Here is a 24,037-nt window from a genome sequence, read left to right as displayed (position 1 = left end):
GTTCCATATTCACCACAAGAATTGTAGGGGATACTTTTATCCAAAGCTTTGCTAAAAGCTGGGTAAATTATGCCTGCAACTTTCCTTTTATTTCTGATTAAGTAATCCTGTCAAAATAATAATAATAGTTCCTTTCTGTAGAACTTTAAAGTTTGCAAAACGTTTTAAAACTATTATCTCATTCTCATAACAGCAGCCTTGGGATGTAGATACATTATTGTCTCCATTTTTCAGATTAGGAAAGGTAGAGTTTAAGTGACTAACCTAGATGTCTGAGGCTAGATTTGAACTCAGTTGTTCCTACTCTATCTATTATGCCACCTAGATGTCTCAATGAGAAAAAGAGGTTAGTCTGGCATGGCTTTTTTTTTTTGGTGATGAAGCCATGCTGTTATCTCTTCCTTTTCTAAATGTTCACTATCATCTTTTTAATGCCCTCTCCTAGAATTTTTCCAGGAATCAAAATCAAGCTCACTGCCTATAGTTTTTAGATTCTGTTCTCTCCTACTCCCACTTTTAAAAATTGTTTTAATTATTTTTTTTTAATTTTTTAAATTGCCTGCCTTAAACCTTGATGTACCCCCTCCCAATGGCTTTTTTGTGTGTTTTTGTTTTTATATTTTTAAACCCTTAACTTCTGTGTATTAGTTCCTTGGGGAAGAGTGGTAAGGGTAGGCAATGGGGGTCAAGTGACTTGCCCAGGGTCACACAGCTGGGAAGTGTCTGAGGCCAGATTTGAACCTAGGACCTCCCGTCTCTAGGCCTGGCTCTCAATCCACTGAGCTACCCAGCTGCCCCTCCCAATGGCTTTTGAAAGATCATGGAAATATGGTAATTACTCCACATTTGAACAAGAGCAGTGTCTTCAAATTATATTCTTTGTTATATCTCCGACTGGGAATCTATCAACATTATATTGAAATCTCACAAGTTGTGTGTAGCAGAACTGGGATTTAAATACAGGCTCATAGGCTCCACTTTAAGGACTCTGGGTACTTCATGAAGACACAATGGCTTATGTAGAAAGAGAGACTGCAGAATGAAGAGGGTTCTGGATGAGTTGTTTCTGATGATTCTCTTCCATTAACATTCATCAATTACTCTGTTTACCCCCCACCCTCACCCTTCTTTCTCTAGCTTTCTCTTTTTCCCTATCTCTCCTTCTCTCTCCCTCCTTCCCTCCTTCTCTGTCTCTCTCCCTGTCTCTCTCTTTCTCCCTCTCTCTCTCCTTCTCTCTCCCTCTCTTTCTCTCTGTTTCTCTCTGTTTCTCTCTCTCTCTCACTCTCTCTCTTCTTCTCTCTCCCTATCTCCTTCTCTATCTCCATCTCTCTCTCCTCTCTCCCTTCTTCGTCTCTGTCTCTCTCTATATATATTTCTCTTTCTTTCTCTCTCTCCCTTTCTCTCTCTCTCCTTCTCTCTCTCTGTCTCTCCCTCTCTCTCCCTCCTTCTCTGTCTCTCTCTCTGTCTCTCCCCCTCTCTCTCTCCTTCTCTCTTTCTCTCTGTCTCCCTCTTTCTCCCTCCCTCCCTCCTTCTCTATCTCCATCTCTCTCTCCTCTCCCCATTCTGTCTGTCTCTCTCTAATTCTTTCTTTTTCTCTCCTTTTCTCTCTCCTTCTCTCTCTCTTTCTCTATCTCTTCTCTCTCTATCTCTTACACACACACACACACACACACACACACACACACACACACACACACACACACACACACACAACATGCTCCCCTACTTCACTCCTTTTTTTCCTCCTTCTGCTCTGCTAGAATATCCTGATGTTACTTAGGCTCACTGAGGAGTATAAATGAAACCAATAAATCAAATCAATAAACAACAGCTGATAAATCTATAGCAATTTGAGGCTTAAAAAGCACATCACATGCATTATCTCACTGGATCCTGTTAAAATCAACATAACAGTTTACCCATGCCTCCAACGGAGGCTGCGACCTGAATGCATTTTCCATGTTAAAATCCTCATGACAACCCTGTGAAGTAGTTGCTACAGATATTATTATGCCCCCTTTCCACAGGAAATTGGGTAACTTTTCCGTAGTTAAAAAATTACTGAACATTGGAGCCAGGATTGTAACCCAAATATTTTTTAAACATTTTGATAAATAGAATCAGTTTTAAAAGTTGGACCTAAGTTCAAGGTCTGCTTCTGACACATACTGGTTTTGTGATCCTAGAAAAGTCTTTTAAATCCTTTCAGTATACCCAAGCAACTCTTAAGAATCTAAGTTGCACAGCAAGTATCCATCTGCATTAGGGATAGGGGGTTCCTTATATTTATGAAATCCTAGATCTTAACCATGAAAAATACAATTCAATGTATAACTGAGACTGACAATGAAAAGGACTTCTTAAGCTATGCTGAGGGCAAGAAGAGGATGAATGACCACTCATTGGGAAAGAAGAGATACTTATAATGGATGAGGGTAAAGATGAGTTACTTAACCGATTATGCTTCTATTTTTCTCCTAGGAGAAGGATGTTTAGATTGAGAAGGAAAGAACAAAAGTGATTAGCAAGGAGTTGAAACCCAAGATAATTAAAGAGACAATAAGAATACATCTAGATCCTTAAAGGATTACTTGTGTTCACAAGAAGTACATGGCTTGTCTTTACCCTTAGTAGACTTACTTCATATCACTCAATACATAATTATGAAAAACCTACTATGTGCCAGGCATTGTGCTAAGCACTGGGCTGAAGGGACTTTTCTGATTCCCTCTGTTGTTAGCAATATCCCTGTCAAAATTATTTGGTATATCTTTGCATATATTTTTAATTTCTTTACAAATATATGTGTGGCTATCATTCTTGAGTAGAAAGTAAGAGAGTTTATAATATGGGCTGGTTTTTTTTTCCTTGTGTCTTTGTATCCACAGGGCCTAGAGCAGAGTCTTATATTGTTAGATGTCATAGTTCCAAAGTAATACTGAATTAATGAATATAATACAAGGTAGAGAGTAATAAAAGTAAAGAAAAAATCAGGCAAAGTGCCTAAGAAATATTTTAGGGGGAATAGAACACTATTAGCTGGGAGTTCACTGCCAGGATGATATTCCTAAGGCACAAGACAAAAGTCATTTCACTGCCCTGCTCAAAAATTCCCAGTGGCTCCATGTTGCCCATAGAAGAGAACATACATTAATGTGGGTAGAAGTGACCAAGATAATGGCCTACAGGAAGCTGAGAAAGAAGCTCAAAGAAATCCACAAATGTAGAATGAAAATTTCTCTAACTTCCCAAATAATTAACCTATTTTATTGACATGGAAAGAGTTTACCATTCCTGAAAACACTCCCTTTGACATGGAAGTCTTCAGAATCAAAACCTTCTTCCCAGCACAACATCCATTTTAAGATTAAATTTAAAGCAAAATTCTACCATCCTACCATCAAAGAAACAAGTCAGTAAATGGTGGTAAAACTTGGAAGCTGTCAGGGAAAATTGCCATCAAGTCTTTCAACCAGACAGATCACCTCTCTAAATACTGGAGAGTAACTGCCAAATTAAGCACCCCTTCTAGCTGACCTACCTGAGGAATAAATAAATAAATAAATTCCATAATATTTTCTGTGGGAATATTGAAGAATTTACAAAGAAATGAAGGAAAAAACAATTAATGGACTAAAATCTTCCATGATTAATTGCATCAAATGTGACTGATGCTTTCATATGAAATGGTGCATTTCAAATACTCTGGTTCTATGAATTAAAAGAGACTTTATCTCAGTTTTCTTAATCAAAAGTAGCCTGGGTAAAGCAATAAAGAAAGGATTACTAATCTAATAAATTATTTATAAAACAAACATAAATTCCCTAACTTGGTGCTTCATGCTCTCCATGATCAAGCTTCCACTTAATTTTTACATCTTTATTTCATTCTTTTTTACCTTCTAAATAAATTCTGCTTTTCGGGGTTATCAATCTGATCATGCATTTGTATAAACTAGGTCTCATACCTAGACACACTCCTGCCTTTTTTTTTTAACCCTTACCTTCAGATTTAGAATCATTATTAAGCATTAGTTGCAAGGCAGAAGGCAATTGAGGTTAAGTGGCTTCCCCTGGGTCATGCAGCTAGGAAATGTCCAATGTAAGATTTGAATTCAGAACCTCCTATCTCTAGACCTAGCTCTCTATCCACTGATCTACCTAAGTATGCCCAAACATTTCCTTCTCATCTAAACTTTCAGGTGCCACCTCTTCATGAAATTCCCTATAATTCAACCTGACTAAAGTGACTTTCCTTCTTAAAATGTTCCACATAGTTTCCCTGGAATCATCTTTTTCCTTTGTCACATTTTACCAGATGTCACACAGAAAACAAACTACAAGCTTCTTGAGGTCAGAGAATCTCTCATATCTATCATAGTACTTTGCACATGCTAATTAACACATGAAATAGATAAATTTGCAAATTGGATTGAATGGAAATGAAGAGATTTGAAAGCATGACCTGATCTAGTAGTGACATCAAGGATGAAATATGTATCCCTACTAATATTGGCACAATAAGCACTGAAATCCTGTGTAAATTCTAGCAAAACAGTCTTTCTGTAACAGAGCTCTCTATTTGCAAAAATCCTGTTTACAGACTCATTCTTTGGTCTTTATAAAACATGGCATTTTTAAAAGAAAAGATGCCACAATAATTCAAACTTCCAACTCAGCGTGTTTTATTATCTTATCTAATAGAAGAGAAATTCACTTCTAAAAATAAATTGTAAATAAGTGAAACATCCAAAGCTTGGAGAGATTTTTTTTACAGTAAATGACTGGTCTTAGTAGGGAGTTTATGTTTATAAAACTTCAAAATCATGAAGTATTCTTATTGCAAGGACTATTCATCCTCCTGGTCTGTCCAAGATCCACAGACAAGGAGCTCTCCCCATATAACAATTACTCAGCACCACCATCAAGGGTACCTTTATTTCGAAGCCTGTGTTTTAATCCATTTATTTTATCTGATGGAAATGTCTATGTCTATATAGAAATAGGCTGATTATATAGAGAGATAGGGAGATAATATTTGAAGAATGGGGTTAGGGGCAGTTACTACTGAAGTACAGAGTATCCCTCCAGTCCTAAATAGCACAGTGGATAGAGTGCTGCACCTGGAGTCAGGAAGATCTAGGTTCATATACAGCTTGAGACAAACACTGGACAAGTCACTTAATTTCTGCCTCAGTTTCCTCACTTATAAAATGATGATAATAATAGGATTTACCTTTAGAATTGTAGGGATAAAAATTTGATAATATTTGTAAAGTGCTTATCACAGTATCTGGCACATAGGAGATGCTTAATACATGTTTCTTTCTTTCCATTCTCATTTTAAAGATGAAGAAGCTGAAGAGAAAAGAGATTAAGAAATTTGTGCTAGAATGTTCCATTTCAGACCAAAACTTAGGACTCAACTCAACTAAATTAAATAAGTATTTATTAAATGTTTATTGGATTTAAGGCACCGTGGTAGGTAAGGGTGGCTAGATCACACCGTGGATAGAGCGCCAGACTTGGGAATCAGGAAGACTCATCTTCATGAGTTCAAATCCAGTCTTAGCTATTTACTAACTGTGTGACCCTACGCAAGACAATTAAGCTTTTTTGCCTCAGTTTCCTCATCTGTAAAATATGCTGGATAAGGAAATGGCAAACCATTCTGGCACCTTTGCAAAGAAAACCCCAAATAAAGAGTCAGACGTGACTGAAAAACAACAAAGACACTGTAATAAGCACACCAATAATTACTCTTTTTATAATGATGCAGCCTTCTATGTTTCAATTTGTCACTACAATGTTGCCGTGTTTCAATCAATTTTTAACTTTTGACAAAACTGTAACAGGAACATTCTATGCAAATCTCTCCTTTTAATAAAATTGGTAATCAAGGCAACTAGGTAGTTCAGGTAGGCCTGAAGATAGAAGGTCCTGAGTTCAAATATGTCCTCAGACCTTTCCCAGTTTTGTGGTCCTGGTCAAGTCATTTAATCCTAATTGCCTAGTTTTTACTGTTCTACTTTGGAAATGATGCTTGGTATCAGTTCTAAGAGGGAAGATAAGGATTTTTAAAAATAAAATAAAATCTATAAAACAAGCTTACCTACCTGAAGGAAGCATTGTTTGCCTAAATCTAGAACTGTTATCTTTGCCATGTTTTGTTTCTTTCTCTTGTTTAGCATCCCACTAGAAATGAAAATTTTTTAATCTCCTAAGTATAAAGAACTCAGTTTTTTTACAATTATGTCTTGTAGCATTCCAAAATATTTAAATGAAAGAAACAATACCAAAATTCACTTGAGTGAAGAGGTCTACAGATAATTTTGTCAGTGGACTAACACACAATCAATCCTTTGCTTTATTTTGAGCCTGTATTCTCAGAAAGAAGGGTCAAAAGAAAAAAAAAAATTCAGATAAAATATCCTGAACACAGAACTGATTTTATTGTTTTCATAGGGAATTCAAGTGCAGAAAACATGAAAAGAAATTTTGACAGAAAACAAACTTTTCACTTGAATCCACCCAGTTCTGAACAGTGCCTTCCTCCAGGTGTGGGAATCTCTCTCTAATACCATCTACTCCTACCTCCTCTTCTTCTTTGAATATACTTTTGGGTCTCCATTCCCAGAAATCTTGTCAACCAGCCTCCATTTACCACAAACCACTTTTGGCCAAAGCTAAATCATGAATAATCAAACTGCTTCCAGGAGGGACAATTACTATTCCTGCTGATTTTAATTATAAGAAACTACTACCATTGCTTGATATATTTCGATTTCAAAGACACTTCTCAGACATGCTTTTATTAAAAATAAATGACTTTATTTGGAGGAAGGGAGATTCAAAAAAGTGGAGCAAGGGAAAAACTGACTGTTTGAAACTGAAATCCCAAGCCCATTGTATTTCTTAGAAATCGTTATTCCCAATAGAGACAGAGCCACAGTACTAGAAGCCACAACCCACTGAAAAAAAATCAATAAGAAATGGGAAATGAGCCTATCTAATATCATAAGTAAAAGAAATGAAAAAAGGCAGTCCTATTTATAAAAAAATTAGATTTGTATGCTTCTTGGGAAGAAGAAAATCTATTACGTAAAGCAAGGTATATTTATGTGTAAGATATACTACAAAGTTTAGGGCAATGGTGCCTTAAGAAGGTTCAAGTCTGATTTGATCATACTACAGGAGTTTAGAAACCACTTATTCTGATCTTTCCCCATTTTATAGATGAGCAAAATGAGAGAGGCCAAGACAGGATAAATGCCTTGTCCAGGGCCAAACACATAGTGTCTGAGGCAGGATTCATATTCAGATTTTCCTTCTTAGAAATCCAGTGCTCTAAACACCAAACTACCTAGCATGCCCCCCAAGCAATTTAACAGTCCATTGGCTCTCATCCAGACATCACCATTAGAAGGCTACTGATATTAAACAACAAACTTTTATTCCTGGGAAGAGTCTGGTCTAATTAAAAGTATTGCATACTTTCCCAAAGTCAATCCAAGCTACTGCCTTCTTCCTGTGTGTTTCTGGGTCCAAGTCATTCTCCGCAGATAGCATCTATCCAAGATGCATGTGCTCACCACATAATAATCATTTATTCATGCAATAGGCATTCTTCAACCACCTGTCTGGTTATACCACGGGAATAGTTAGACCAAGCTCTTTCAAATGACTGTAGAGTAGATCTTATGAGGAGCCACCACAACATTCTGTGACTGATTCTGTGAGCACGATGTTATCCACAGGCAGAAGCATCCTAATGACCAATGGGGAATCCCTTTCCCATTTGGGCTCTGTGGGAACACCTTCTATGACAGTGACAAATACCATTGTCAAGATATTTTATGCCTCATTTCACGTGGATAATTGGGAAGTTATTGCACAAAGTTATTTGTCTGTTTCCACCTACTTCTAGGAATTTTGTAAAATTTTAACATTCTTGAAGGATGTCTTGTTGAAATTCCATTCTGCCAGACCAAAAGTTTTTTTTATAGTTACGAAAAATTAAGTATACTAGAATCATGTATTCTCTGAACCTTCATGTAAAGTGTGTGTTGCCAGGACCATACTCTTTTCCAAAACAAGTCTTTCCAGCTTGGTCATATCCATTGCAAGGGTAGCAGTCATGACTTCCATGTGCTTTTGTAGAAAAAGTTATCTGTGCAATCTAATGAAAACTCATGACGATCTGTTTTCTCTGACAATGATAATATGTCCCCTGTGGGAGAGGTTTAAAAATAAAAATATGGCTGAGCTAAATCAGACAGTGTGTATTCAAACTTAGACTGGAGCAATATTTAGCCACACAGTGTATACATTTAACTGATGGGACTGAGGTGAAAATTAATTTGTTTTGGCTTAAAAAAAGAAAGGAAAGATTTCTCTGGCAGCACAGTCATTTTCTGAGGTACATTAATGAAACTAATTGAGTTGGCCATGCTTTTAAACTGAGGCCAAACATCAAGACATTTTAGGAATACAAATTTTGTATAATTAGCTAATTGGCTAATAATTTATTGAAGACAGATAGGTGGCACAGTGTGAGGATAGAGGGCCAGGCCTAGAGTCAGAAAAACCTTGTTCAGACCCAGCCTCAGATACTTACTAGCTGTATAACCCTGGGCAAGTCACTTAACTTGTTTGGCTCATTCTCCTCATCTGTAAAATGAGCTGGAGAGAAAATGGCAAACACCTTTAATCTCTTTGCTAAGAAAATCTCAAATTGTGGATCACAAAAAGTCAGACAGCTAAAAAAACTGAAAAAATAATTTACCTGGCAAAACAATAGAAGTATCTTCATTTTGTCTAAAGGGTTCTAATGAGACAGTATAATCAAAGAATAATTGCTAACACAAGCATGAAAATTTCTGTTTGCCTCCTTTTCTTCACCTATAAAAATGAGAGTATTGTACAAATGATCTCTTGGGTCCTTTCCAGCTATAACATTCAGTAACTAAGGTCTCTATAACAAAGAATTTGAAATGTGTATAATTTTAAAGGTATTAATTTTTAATTGCTTTCAATTATAGATATATTGAAAAGGTACCAACCAAAAAGAGGACACTTGAAAAATTGACATGGTTTTCACATGGAAAAAGTAGCTAGGATTTTTTCTGTGTTTTTGTTCACTTCTTGACAAATTTGGGTTTTATTTGATATAGTATATAGGGCAAGGCAGCAAAACTATACCTAAAAAAACTATTTCCCTGAGGTATTCATATTCTTCTACTCAGTAAACTCTACAGTTTCCTTATTACCTGGAGGGTCGAATACAAACTCCTATGTTTGACACTTAAAGTCCTTGCAGCCTGAATTCAAGCTGCCTTTCCAGTCTTATTCCATATTTATTCAACCTTCATGCATTCTAACCTTCTTACTGTTCCCTTCACACAGCCTTTCTACTTCTCTTCTATGCGGCATGCTCTCTCTCTCCTTAATTTTCCCTCTTAAAAAACCTAGTTGTCATTAAAGTTCCACTTGGCATCTCTTACCCCATGAGGCATTTTATGATCCCTCCAACAAAGAGTTTCTTACCTTCTTTGTGTCATGGACCTCTTTGGTATTCATCCTGGATGGACCCTTTCTCAGAATAATAAATTTAAATTCATAAAATAAAAGAAATGGTATTATAAAAGAAATCAATTATATTGAAATATAATGATCTAAATATATTTTTTAAAGTTCACTGACCCAAGGTTAAGAATTCCTGCTAGGGACTTTACCTACAATTATATTTATATATTTATTTTACATGTGTTTATATTTGTATATTTTGTTTGTCTTGGTAGAATACAACTCATTTAGGGTGATTTTTTTTGTTTTTGTATCCCCAGCACCTGGAACAGTCCCTGGAACAAAATAGATACTTAATAATTATTTGCTGAATGACTGTTGATTGGTTTTTTTGTGGAATGTGGTTTTCAGTAATGATGTTAGATGAAGACAAGAAACTTCATTTTATGTTGAAAAATGTGAAAGAGGAGCTGTTTGAGTTTACAGTGGAGCCATCTTCTGCATGGTTCACCTCCTCTAATGCAGATCATTGTTAGAAATATTGGAATTTAGGAGAAAGAACACACCCATTAGTGTACCCCAAAATGAAACAAAATATGGCTGATTTTTTTGCTCATCCTGTCATATGCTGCTGCAGATTTTTGCTAATATCCAGGAAATCTGCTGAGGTTCCAGGAGAAAGAAAATACTTATAGGTCCTTGAGAAGGAAGAGAGCTACTGTCAGTCCCTGATGCTTGTTAAAAGGAAAAACATTAAAGAAGGGCTTCTCTGTTCTAACAGGTCCTTTGCAGTAATAGCCTCTTGGAATCTACAGACTACTGGCTTCAGAACCAAAGGGCCCCATGCCAAATCGGGTTTGTGGAAGACAAGTCTGAAAACTGTGCATCCGTGAGTACACAGAATATTTGGGTTATTCATCCGTAAACAAAAAAACAGATCTGCCTTGTTTTCAATTTGCTAACTATATGCCTTTGGGAGATTTTAGTTTTGAAAATTTTAACAAGGGTAAGGAGGCTCTGGAACATGTATTTATATAGTAATGATGAAAAGACGGTATTTTTGGTTACAATTTTTCAAGTATAATTGTGCTTATTTCGACATATGAATTCTATCTATTTAAAAGAAGATGATTTTTTCAAGTCCCCAGGGGAAAAATGTATAGACATGGAGCCTGCATGGTAACGATCAAAAATAGCTGTTTAATAAAGGCCGCAGTGCCTATTGTTTGAATATATAGAAAAGTCACTGTGTGAATGGCTATATTATTCTTAGAAAAAGTGAGTGTGGATGAATCTTGAACCATATATGATCCTCTTCCTTTCTTTCAGATTATAGCTATAATTGTTTGACAGAATTGTTACTAAGCCTAAAAAAGAACAGAGCTTAAATTAAATCAATCATAACTTAAAAGTTTCATGTACAAAGTCATTTTTACTTAGCCAAAGAAATGCTTTGAATAAATGATATATATTAAAGCTTTCAAATATGGAAATAAGAAATGTTTTCAATGAAATATGCTCCATGTTCCATATGACTATTTTAATTGAACTGTCAATTCCCTGATCTGGTGGGGTCATCATTGCATGTGGTGAGAAGGGACCTGGGGTTCCCTCTGGAGCATAGAGAAATTATATTTTCTTTCTTGAAATGGGAAAATTTTCAGCTTTCTGCTATCTCTGTTTATAAGTCGCTTGCCAGCATTTCTGTGAAAAGTGAGAAACGGCGAAAGCTGAAAAGGGAACGAATCAGGGTTTTTATCTATAAAGAGAACAAGAGGCTATCAGACAGCCACTTTAGCAGCTTCACATTCTAAGAAAAGAAATTCACGGAAATTTTTTTAAAATGCACAATTAATTTGACATATTTATCTTCCATCTTTCCTTAGGAATAACATCAGGGTTAGGACTGGTTCGTTTTACAGGTCTGGTGCCCTGTTTGGGAAAATAGTGTCTCTAGGGAGGCATTGAAAAATTGTTTTTAGGTATCAGGCAAAAAAGTGCTGCAATGTTTTGAAAATGTGATATGGAAAGTAATTATGTAATAGAAATGTCTTCTGAAAGCTTACTTTTGGTACAGTTTAAAATAAAATATAGAGTAATATGGAGTCAATGATATATGGAGGTAGATACATCATGTTTCTAAACATACACATCATCGAAGCAGATTGTGCATTTATAGGAGTCCAAAAAAAAAAAAAAAGATTCTTCTCCCTTGAGCATTTTTCAATGAATAATTAAAGTAGCTATATTTACATAATGTTTTAAGATTCACAAGAAGTTTACATGTAGTTCTTTGATCCTTTTAACAACTGCAACATTTTATAGATATTTCTTTCCCAGGAACCTGAAACTGAGAGAGGAAAAGAAATTTGCTCGTGATTACATATCAAGTGAAATTCAGAGGCAGGATGAGAACCCAGATATCACCTGAGTATAAATCTAATAGTCTCTAAGAATCATAATCTGACCTCAAGTGTTATGGAATCAACCATTATGAAGTCATAAAGATGGGTCACATCTCCTCCTCCCTTCATTGCCAACTGTTAAACTTGTATCCAATCCATCTACACTGGCCCTTATTTCCAGCCAAAGTTGTAGGGCTGATGGAGAGATGTTAGGGAGATTCCAGATTTCCTGGAAGATTATTGCTGGAAAGAGTGAGCTACATGGTCCAAGTCAGTGAGATATAGAGGGTTTGGTTGACTTGGCACTCCCTATTCAGGACAGCTCAACCTCAGGGAAGAGATTTCCAAGAATGGATAAATTAATTCCCCTAAGGAACTTGAATAGTTATGATATATGAATATCAGGTAAAAAAGAAGAATGGCTGTTCCAGGTAAGATAAGATAAGGCAAGGACAGCTCAGATTATGAGATAGTACAATATGAAATGTGGCAGTAGAACATTTCTATTTGTGTTCAATCTTTTTTTTTTCTTTAAGAATCCTAACATGGGCTTCAAAGTACACAGTTTCTATTCTAATCCTTCATACTTTTGGAGAGAATTGCTTAGGGTATTGGCAAGTGAGGTATTCCCACTTGCCAATTGGTCCTTTTAGTTCTTCACCGAAAGCTGAAGAAATTCATACAAAGGAAAGTTCATGACGTGGGAGATTTGGTTCTCCTCACTATTTTTTACCTAGTATAACTATTACCAAGAGTGGAAATATCTATTGTCCTTTGACCCCAAGAGCTTAAAGAAATTTCAGGGTACCTAAAAGAAACCAGACATAATTTCTCAAAGGTATCCTAGAGGCAAGTAAAAACTATAATAAATACTGGAGGCTTATAATCATAGATAACATCTTTTGATCTTTTTTTCTTTTAAAAAACTAATGCTTGGTTGTGTCCACCCCTTTTCTTCTTCTATCACATTTATTTTTCCCTAGAATCTCACACATTTATGTATTTTCTTTGCTTTATCTCCCTACTTAATCAGATGGGGCATTTTGAGTTCACCTGATAGAGAAGGGAGATCAGGCTTAGAGAGGTGAATTAACTTTCCCAGAGTGATCCAGCTAATTCGTTGCATATTCAGAGACTGGAACTCAGTACTCATGGCTCTCAAGTACTCTTTATATTTACACCACATTGCTTTATTAAAAAAAAAAAAACCAATGTTGGGACCTCCAAATAACTCTCTACCTTGTGATTAAATTCCAATCATCTTTGAAAACATATTTATATTAATCAGGGATTGTCAGATAGATTCCTTAAATAAAAGCTTGTCAAAACCTTCTTAAAGATGCACAAGTAATCTTCCTATAAGATTATTGAATTAGAGCTGGAAGGGGCTCTTAAAGGTAAGTTCAATTGCTTAATCTTATAGGTGAGAAAACTGTAAGAGTCTAAGTGATTTACTTAATATTACCCAGTTAGGAAGTATCAGAACTTGAGATATTAACCTAGTTTTTCTTACTCAAAATGCAATAGGTTTTGTTTGTTTGTTTCTTTTCGTTTTTATTCCATTTCCTCCTCCTGTTTCCTACTGTACTGTGCTATAGCCAACTCCTTTATTGTTTTAATCTTATCTTACTAAGAGAATGGCTTTTAAAATTTCTGGATTTTGTTATGCAATTCTTCAGAACAAATAGTTCTATTGCCTATGGATGCAGTTGGATACAATGGAAAGAAAAAACAGTGAGGAGCCAAAATAATTGAACTATAGTCAGAATCCTTCTTTTGACTTGATTGGTTGGATATGGGCAAGCATATCTTTGAATTTATTTAAGTCTCAGTTTTCCTAAAAGAAGCATATAAGCATATCTCCCCTATTTCCCATGGCTATTGTAGAGATTCAATAAGATCAAGAGGGTAAAAACACTTTGTAGAATGCAAATGCTTTATAAACTTCAGGTCTGACTAGAGAACAAATCCAAACAAATTGGAAACTATCCACAGGGTCTTTCTCAAGACAATTGTTATTGTTATATTTATCAATTCTAGATTGTATCCATTGTCTCTATGATGCATGCATTTCCTCCTTCATTACAGATTTATCAGCATTCATGCATGTAGAGAAGAGGTATCAGACACACAAGTGACGGCCAAAAAGGACCCACAACCTTCCTGAATGTAGATTCTTTAAAGAAAGAAGAGTTGAGCACAAGAAATGTCAATGTGCAAGGCAGTTAGGTGGCACAGTGCTTAGAGGACCTGAGTTCAAATCTGGACCCAGACACTTTCTGGTTGTGTGACTCTGGGCAAGTCACTTAATCCCATATTTGCCTAGCCCTTGCCCTCCTATCTCAGAGTTGTTCCAGATAGAGAGTAAGGTTTGGGGGTTTGGGGGTTTGGGGGGAAAGAAATGCCAACGTGATTAGATATAGAGTCTCTGAGCAGATTTGAATGAATGAAGAATTGATGTACCTACAAAAGTTTTCAAGCTGAAATGGTACATCTATCTTGGACACTGGGGATAGGAAGCTGTATTGCACAAGTGGAATTATGCTTTAAGTTATAAATGGTTTTGTCAAATTTCTAAATTTGTCATTGACAAAAATGTTTAACAGTACAGAACCAAGGACAGAATGTACTAGAGCCCTCCTTTCAGTTGGACAGAGGTAAAACCATCTCAGACATAATTAATTTGAAAACTATAGGACAGGTCTACAATTACTGGGGAAATACTGGAGTAAACAATTAAAGGGGTATTTGATTGGAACTTAGAAAGGGAAATAGTGATAATTGTCAGCTAGTTTAGTTTCATCAAAAATTAATTATGCCAGAACAGCCACATATTCTTTACTTATTTCTCTCTTTCTTTCCTTCTCTCTCTCTTTCTTTCTCTTATTTTCTGTCTATCTTTCTTATTTGAAAGCATTGCTAAACATTTAGATCTAGAAAGTTCCATAGAAATAACACAACTAGATCTATGGAGGGTATTTAACAACAACAACAACAATAATAGTAGCTTACAATTATATCATTCTTTAATGTTTGCAAAGCCAATGAAGCTACATTCATAGTGTCCAAAATGAGGGATGGGAGAGTTTCACTGTGCAGTGTTCAGATAAAACTACATCTAGAACACTTTGTCCAGTTATAGATGCCATCAATTTGATTATATCAAGGCAATAAATTGCTGCTTGAGAACTGTGGGAAAATGGAACTGATTTCCTTGAAAGATAGTTCCTCAATAGCAGTCTTTAAGCAAAAGTTAAGTAATAATTTATTAAAAGTCTAAAATAGCTCTTTATTTTTCAAGTAGTAGTTATGTAAGGTCCTATCTAACTCTTGAGACTGAAATTTTAATAATTTTACCTACTAGGCATATTTATCCATTTAATATTTTTTCTTATAATTTTCTAAAATATAAAATTACTTCTAGTATCAGTCAAAATGATTTTTTAAATTTTTATTATTTTAAATGGGATGAGATATGTCAGAGAATAGGAAAATTCAACTACTATAAAAAATCATTAGCTGAGACATTTACCTTCAAAGAAGTTCTGGTAGGAAATGCTAGAGTTAAGGTTCTGGTATATTCTTATCTTTTTATCTTAATTAAAACTTAATTTAGCCCTTTCTCAATCTGCTACCATCTCTTTTCCAATTTGTTTTGGTTTAATTTTAGATTTGGATGGGGCCCATTTTTTGTGAATTGAGGCTTCATTAAAAATTACTTTCTCATTTCATTGTATTTTTAATATGCAGTTGTTATTCCTTTGACTACCATTCAGCTTTGTATATGAGTCATATTACTTTGGACAAAGTGGAAAAATAATTCATGGTAAATTTCCAGGGACTATTAACACTTTATAAAAGGAGGGGGGGTAGCAAATACAGTGATTAATAGGTATCAACCTATTAATTGTGCTCAAATTATCCAAATTATGATGTTAATAATGAAGACAAAGGAAATCTTGACCATTAATAACTCATCTTGAATAGTGTCTTTTTAATTTTTTTTGTTTTTATAACACCTTAGTTCCTAAATATATCTCTTCATCTTTTCTATACTCCAAGCCATCTCTTTTAAGAATAAAATAAAAGGATTATATCAAGCAAATTATGAGACCATGATAGTTTACTTGTTGGTCTATGAATAAGGAAAAAATTCATAACCAAACGAGATGTTACAGTATGGAGTATAAAATGGATGATTTTGATTACATTAAATTAAAAGGATTTTACACAAATAAAACCAATGCTATTAAGATAAGAGAGAAACCAAGAAACTGGGAGAAAAATTTTTATATCAAGTTTCTATAATATCTCATAATTTCTCAAATACATAGAGAAGAAAGTCAAATTTTTAAGAATACAAGTCATTCATTCCCCAGGTGACAAATGGTCAAAAGCTATGAACAGGCAGCTCTCAAAAGGAGACATAAGAAGCGGGCAGCTGAGTAGCTCAGTGGATTGAGAGTCAGGCCTAGAGATGGGAGGTCCTAGGTTCAAATCTGGCCTCAGACACTTCCCAGCTGTGTGACCCTGGGCAAGTCACTTGACCCCCATTGCCCACCCTTACCACTCTTCCACCAAGGAGCCAATACACAGAAGTTAAGGGTTTAAGAAAAACGACAACAAAAAAAAGGAGAAATAAGAGCTATCAATAGTCATATTAAAAAGTTATCTAGGTCACTATTGATCAGAGAAATGCAAATATAAACAGCTCTAAGGTACCATCTCACACCTATCAGGTCAGTTAATATGACAAAAAAAGGAGATGACGTGCTAGAGGGTACATGGGAAAATGGGACACTAACGTACTGTTTGTTAGTGGAGTTGTGAAATGATCCAACCATTTTGGAGAGCAATGAATTATGTCCAATAGGGTATAAAACTGTGCAAACCTTTTAACTCAGAGATATTACTACTAGGGCTACACTCTAAACAGATCAAATGAAAACGGGAAAGGACCTAAATTACAAAAATATTTATAGCAGCTCTTTGTATTGGCAAAGAATTAGAAATTGTGGGGATATCAATAATTAGGCAATGTTTGAATGAGTTGTGGCATATTTATTGTGATGGAATTGTTGTTTGGTTGTTTCAATTGTGCCTAATTCTTCAAGATGTCATTTGGGGTTTTCTCAGCAAAGATACTGGAGTAGTTTTTGCCATTTCCTTCTCCAGCTCATTTTACAGATTAGGAAATTAAAACAAATAGGATTAAATGACTTGTTCAGAGTCACATTGCTAGTAAGTCTGAGGACACATTTGAACTTGGATCTTCCTGATTCCATGCCTGGATTTCCATCCAAATAATACATTTCTGTGCTTTAAAAGGGGGAGGGGAAACCCTACAGTATTTATGCAACTTCTCAGTTATAATTTGGGAAAATCTTTCATTGTTTTGACAAAATGATATATGATAGATCATGGAACAACTTTCAGTTACATATGTCATACAGTTCCTGCTAGTATACATAACCTCATTCTCTGCTAAGTGAAAAGCTTATCATTCAAGGCAAAACAATGATTCCTTAGAATATCATTAGATTTCAGAGGAATCGACTTCATAATTTTCTATTTCCTTTCAGCAGAATTAATCATTTTTATTTAATATGTCAGGGTGCTTTACATTTTTAATTAGTTCTTCTTTACAGCACCCCTATGTAATGAAAAGATGGTCGTTTCTATTTTACAGCTCAGAGACCTGAGATAGAAACAGTTCTATGATTTTCTGACAGCTCACTGTGGACACCTGCTTTGCATTCTTATATCGCTAGAACTTTATTGCTCTTGACTAATAATGAGATACACTCTCCCCTTCCCCTTGTCATATTCTCTGACAAATTTATGGAGACTTATTAGGAAATAAAAAGATGCCATTAGCAGATTAGTTGCCTTTTCCAAAATTATCATTCTTACCAAAAAATGTATTTAAAATATTTGATTGCCAGTTCATGTAGAGTTTTACCTCTTGCAAAGTCTTATCTGCCATCTGCCATCTCATGTTACCTACATGGATAAAGTTCAAGCAGTCTGGACCAAAAACAGTCAGTTAATAACCTTTTGTCAAGTGTTTACTATATGCCAGGCACTGTGCTAACAATACAAATAATGTTTACTAAGTGCCAGGCACTGTGCTAGGGATACAAACTAACCCAGGGTCCTCGCTCTGAAGGACACACAATCTAATAGGAAGAGACAAATTGGCACATAACTCTCTCCATATACAAAATATATACAGTGTAAATGACAGGTAATCTCAGCAGGAAGGAATGAGCTTTGAGTGCTAATAAGTTTGGTTCTGAGTCTGAGATACCTGCAAGACAAGCAGTTGGAAATGGGCAAGTGGAAGTCAGCTGAGACATTAGAGCTCAATAAGTAGATTTGAGAATCATCAGGAAAGAAATGATCATTGAATCTACATGAGCTAATGAAATCACCAAGCAAGACAGTGTAGAGGGAAAAGAAAAAATAAAAGGATTCAGGATTAACCAACCTAGTTTAATTCCATGGGCTTCCTAGATAACCTAAAGCCATAGGGACTCCAAGACACCTTAACCCTACTCATATCTCAAATCATCCCAAGAGAGACAGAGAGGAGAGAAGAGGAGAGAAGAGGACAGGACAGGACAGGACAGGACAGGACAGGACAGGAGAGGAGAGGAGAGGAGAGGAGAGGAGAGGAGAGGAGAGGAGAGGAGAGGACAGGACAGGAGAGAGAAGCAAATGTCAGCAATAACTCATGTTGGTTGGTCCATTGCTCAAAGACAATTCAGACCCCTGCAGTTTTACGTTCCCTCTTTCATCAGATGCTTCATATCTACCTTTGAATCTTCAAGTGACTAGCAAAGTATTCAGTACCTAGAAGATGATCAGTGAATCCTTTTTTGTTTAACCCTTTTGCTTCGGTCTTAGAATAGATACAAAGTAGTGATTCTATGGCAGAATGGCTAGGACTAGGCACTTGGGGCTTAAATGACTTGCCCAGGGTCATACAGTTAGGAAGTATCTGAATCCAGATTTGAACCCAAGCATTCTATCCACTGGGATAGCTAGATCCCCTATGAATGCTTTTTGACTGATTGGTTAACTAGGAAATCATAAAGACCAGAAAAAGGAGAAAGCAATGATTTTTAAAAAACAGAAGGTAGAGATGGGCAGCCTAGGCTACACATTTCATATATTGGCTTTAGTTTAGTCACTGATTAGCCAATGTTTTTCCCCTCCTTTTTTTTATGCCCAGCACTTACCCCAATGTCTGGCACATATTAACAGCTTAATAGATGCTTGTTGAATGATAGGGGCTTTGAAATAACATTCTCTGTTCTTTTTCAAATCACTTTGTATCCTAGTTATAATAAGAGCTAGATTTTATATAAAACCTTAGGATTTGCAATGTATTTTATGTAAATTAATTAATTTGATCATTAGAACAATAAGAAGTACTACAGGTATTGTTATGCCCATTTTATCAATGGAGCAATTGAGACCATGAGAAATCAAGTAATATTCACATTACCACAAGCTAATACATGTCAGAGGTGAGGTTTAAAATAAAATATCTCCTAACTCCAAATCTGAGGGTCCACAACACTATTGGACATCTAATCAGGGGCCTGAATCCTAACCTGAGAGATACCAACTTCAGGCAATCACTTATTGACTCTGTTACTTAGCTTTTCAGATTTTTATGATGTTTCATTGAGCGAATATGCTGTTGGTGACATGATTTTCTAAATTAATTTATTATTTATATTTTATGTAATTCCTATTATGTAACCAGTGATTTTCCAAAAGATTTTTAATAAGAATATGCTAGTATGTACAGATGAAAATTCACAGAAAAATAATTTGGATGGTTAAAAATATTCAAAAAAATCAATGCAATGTATTTATTAACGCAAATGTAAATAGTATTCATATTATCTACTTTTTAAGGTATTATCTCCTTTTTAATTTATTATTTATTTAAGGTTATATTTCTCTATTTCTGCTTTTTCCTAATGAATAATTTTTAATTCCATTATTCTCAGAGAGCAAATAATACCCAAACAGATTTAGGATAGATATGATATAAGAAACTTTCTATTTACATTATTTGCAAAGAAAAGAAGTTTTAAAAATTCCCTAAACTCTTTCTATACCATAATTAGAAATTGTTTTACAACAAATAGAGGACTAAACTTGAAAGACATGGGTTTGAATCCATCCTCTGATACATACTAGCTTTATAATTAGGTCTAAGTCAACTAACCTCTCTGATCTCCAATTTCCTCATTTATACAATAGAGAAAGTAATCCTTCTGACCCCTATCAAACTTCTGGAATGAGAATTAAAGAATATAATGTATATAAAGTTATTTCAATGTAATGTGCTAGGTATAAGTAAGCTATACCACACTAATTAGAGAGTTAACTCAATATAATAAAAAGAAAATATCAACTGCCCCTGAAATTAGATGACAGATAGTAATATATTCATAAGTATCATATTGCTTTAAATTTTGCATTAAATAACCTTTTTAAATATTAAAACATAAACACAATTAATGTGTTTATAATCAACATTTGTTACTTTTATCAAAATATATTTGCATAGAAAATCAATTTTCATTGATTTATCAGATGAATAGCAAATATTTTAAATAGGCAAAACTTTATAGCAGCTTTTAGGAAGAATTCATTTACTTCTAGAGAGCATGCTTTGCATACATATCCAATTATCAATGATAGAAGGAAACATCAACAATAATACATTTTTAGTAACGTCTTTGACTAATTATCCTTCCAAAATAGTAATGAAAAGTATAGATATTGTTATAATGGAAGTTAAAAGGTCAACTAGGACTTAAATACAAGTAGTAGTTGTTTTAGAAGCTATAGAATTAGAGGAAATGCAGTAATCTGGACATCTGAGTCATTTTTTCATGCAAATCATCATAAATCATGGAAATGACATTTCTACCCATTTTGTGGTTTTTCAGTTACATGTTTGGAAACTAAAATTCATTGCGAAAAACTATTCTAAGTTTGCTTTCTAGCCAAAAACCCCAAGTCCTGTCTATCCTCAGACACCATAGAAATTCACTTTTCATATCATTTTAGTGGTCTAAGGAAGGTTTGTTTTAGAAAGCTCTGAAATATTCAGTGTTGATTGAGGAAAATGTCTTCAGAAACTGAAAACAAAAATGTAATTTTGATGATTTAAGTGGGTTTATTTTGTATCATGCAACTTTGCTAAAGTTGTTGATTATTTCCACTAGCTTTTTAGTTGATTCTTTAGGATTCTTTAAGTAGACCATCATATGTCATCTGCAAAGAGTGATATGATAGCTTGGTTTCCTTATTGCCTATTTTAATACCTTCAATTCCTTTTTCTTCTCTAATTGCTACTGCTAGTGTTTCTAGTACCATGTTAAATAATAGTGGTGATAATGGGCATCCTTGTTTCACTCCTGATCTTATTGGGAAGGCTTCTAATTTAACCCCATTGCAAATGATGCTTGCTGATGGTTTTAAATAGATACTCTTTATTATTTTTGGGAAAGGCCCTTCTATTCCCATACTTTCTATTGTTTTCAAAAGGAATGAGTGTTGTATTTTGTCAAAGGTTTTTTCTGCATCTATTGAGATGATCATGTGATTTTTGCTGGTTTGCTTGTTAATATGGTCAATTTTGTGGATGGCTTCCTAATATTGAACCATCCTTGCATTCCTGGTAAAAATGCCACCTGATCACTTGCTGGAGTCTTTTTGCTAGTATTCTATTTAAGATTTTTGCATCTATGTTCATTAAGAAGATTGATCTGTAGTTTTCTTTCTCTATTTTTAATCTACCTGGCTTTGGAATCAGTACCATATTTGTGTCATAAAAATAAATTGGTAGAACTCCTTCTTTGCTTATTTCATTAAATAGTTTGTGTAGTATTGGAGTAAGTTGTTCTTTGAATGTTTGATAGAATTCACTTGTGAATCTATCTGGCCCTGGGGACAAAAATGTACTTATGATAAAAAGTAATAGTGCCTAAATTACCATCTGTATGTGCTCACCTTCATTCTCAGTCCTTGCATCTGCTCTTTCTAGTAGCACATTGAAGTACTTGGGTCTCTTCATAAATAAAGAGCTATAATGTCTTGAGAGTTACAATGAATAAGAGAAAAGCATCTTCTTATTTCAACTCACTGATAGAAGACTAATGGCAATGATGCAATTTAGTCTTCCAGGAAGAATGAAAGGTGTAGTAATAATAGATGGATCCCTTTTTAGTGTTATAAAGATAAACTCCCATTATCTACTTCAACTTTCCCTTTGCCCAAATCTCATCTTGAAGTATATTTTAAGAGATCAAGCATATCATAATGCAAAAATAATCACCAAATCATAATGTAGAAAGGTTAGGTTAGTTATTATACAGAAGCTAATTTTTTAAATGCCTTTTATTTTTGATTAAATTTCCAAATCCTTCAAATAGGTTGTTTTTTCATTCTTTAGAGAATAATTTAAGCAGTTGGAATCTTAAATTTGTTATGGACAATTAACATCCTATGACCCCGAATTTCATTAGAAATGATTTAACCTATGTTTATACCTGTACCACAGGTTCTGATTAATGAAAATAGTGAATCTCCTAATGTTGTCTCATGCATTTGAATTCATAAAATTAAAGGTTATAATTATGTAAAATAACATAAATGGTTTCAGCCCAATGAAAATATACTGTGTATATTCAAATAATGGGATCACTTCAGGATATTCATAATTCATACTTATCAGAACCTAGCTTATATCAAAGGTTTGTGTTAAAAAACAAAACAAAACAAAAAAACCTCCATGATTTGAGATCTGTTTTGATCACAGTGATCAAGCCAGAGAGACTAGAAAGAAACTGGATCAGGTCCAAGGATGCAATATTTTATAGCCCACCTAGTAGATTAAATGAGAGCATTAGGAAGTTTTCTTTCAGTCTCTGCTTAACGGGAATATTCCAATATTTCAGGGAATACTATTATCCTGGACTAGGGTTCACTGGTTTAGGCAGGGCTGCTATGAATCAGAGAAGAAAGAGGTCTTGGAAGGATGACAGCAAAAAAAGCTTATAGCTACTGCTAAGAGATAAAGGGAAACTGGGATTCAGAAGTAAGGTGCCTGACTGTAAAAAGTAATTCCAGTTATCTTAAGACTAATTATACATCTATGGAAAGAATTGTATTTATTGTGGTAGGAAGTCTGTGGACAGCACCTTTTAGGCACAGGATGGAAGGCTGGTAGGGGGAAACCTAGATTAAAACATACTTTCCTAAACCTTATGGAAGGAAAGATTAGAGAGGAATTATAAGCTTTGTCTCTGCTTTTGTAAAGGGCATCAGCTGCTGATACTTCTAAAGGCTACCTAGGGGAGTGAGGCCAATAAATTATGGCTATGGCTGCTGTGAGAGAGATCAATTCAGATATCACCTCTCTATTGGAGCCTAGATGTCTCATTCCACCTCAATGATTCTGGCTGTCTCAGATAGCTGGTAGATGGTTGTTTGTACCCTGTTTGATTTTATTTCACAGTTATATTTACCTTGATAGTTGATGGATTTCCTAGTTGGAAACAGTTCTAAAACCAAGGGGTTTCTTCAAGACTTGCTTCCAGTGAAGACTACAGAACAGATTCACATTTCTTGGAAAACTGACTCAGCTTCTCAGAATATCATCTCAATGGAAAGGTCTGTCAGATGGAAGGAAATTGGAATTCCTCTCAAATTGGGCAGATGATATCTTTCATGGCCATTTGAAAATAAAATCAGCAATTAGGCCTTGACTTTTACCTCTGTTTTACTTTAATTAATGATACTTATTCACTTGGCTTACTAAGGGGAGAACTGAGAACAATTCACTTATCTTTCAGAAGTCAAGATTCTATTTGTAGCAATTAATAATAATTATAAATATTAATGAATAATATTAATATTAATAAATAAAAATTGATAAATAATGATAATTGCAGCTAAATAGTAAAGGCATTTGGGAATGGTTTGCTGAATATTATAGTAAATATCATAGTTTTCAAATGAACATAATCAAACAAGGACATGTGTCTTAGACACATGCTATTGTTTATAGTAAT

General features: G+C 34.8%; 1 protein-coding gene across 1 annotated transcript in view; it reads left to right on the top strand.

The window, feature by feature from the left end:
* The window catches only part of LOC123241950 (SPHK1 interactor, AKAP domain containing), a 126,461-nt gene that overhangs the window by 21,399 nt on the left and 81,025 nt on the right, over positions 1–24,037 (top strand). The window contains exon 2 of the mRNA XM_044669451.1: positions 10,307–10,446. Within this exon, the coding sequence (XP_044525386.1) occupies positions 10,307–10,446 (140 nt within the window). The remainder of the gene's footprint in view (positions 1–10,306; positions 10,447–24,037) is intronic.

Source organism: Gracilinanus agilis, chromosome 3 (genome assembly GCF_016433145.1).
Source record: "Gracilinanus agilis isolate LMUSP501 chromosome 3, AgileGrace, whole genome shotgun sequence".
NCBI lineage: Eukaryota > Metazoa > Chordata > Mammalia > Didelphimorphia > Didelphidae > Gracilinanus > Gracilinanus agilis.
This window is presented reverse-complemented; position numbering and strand designations above follow the sequence as displayed.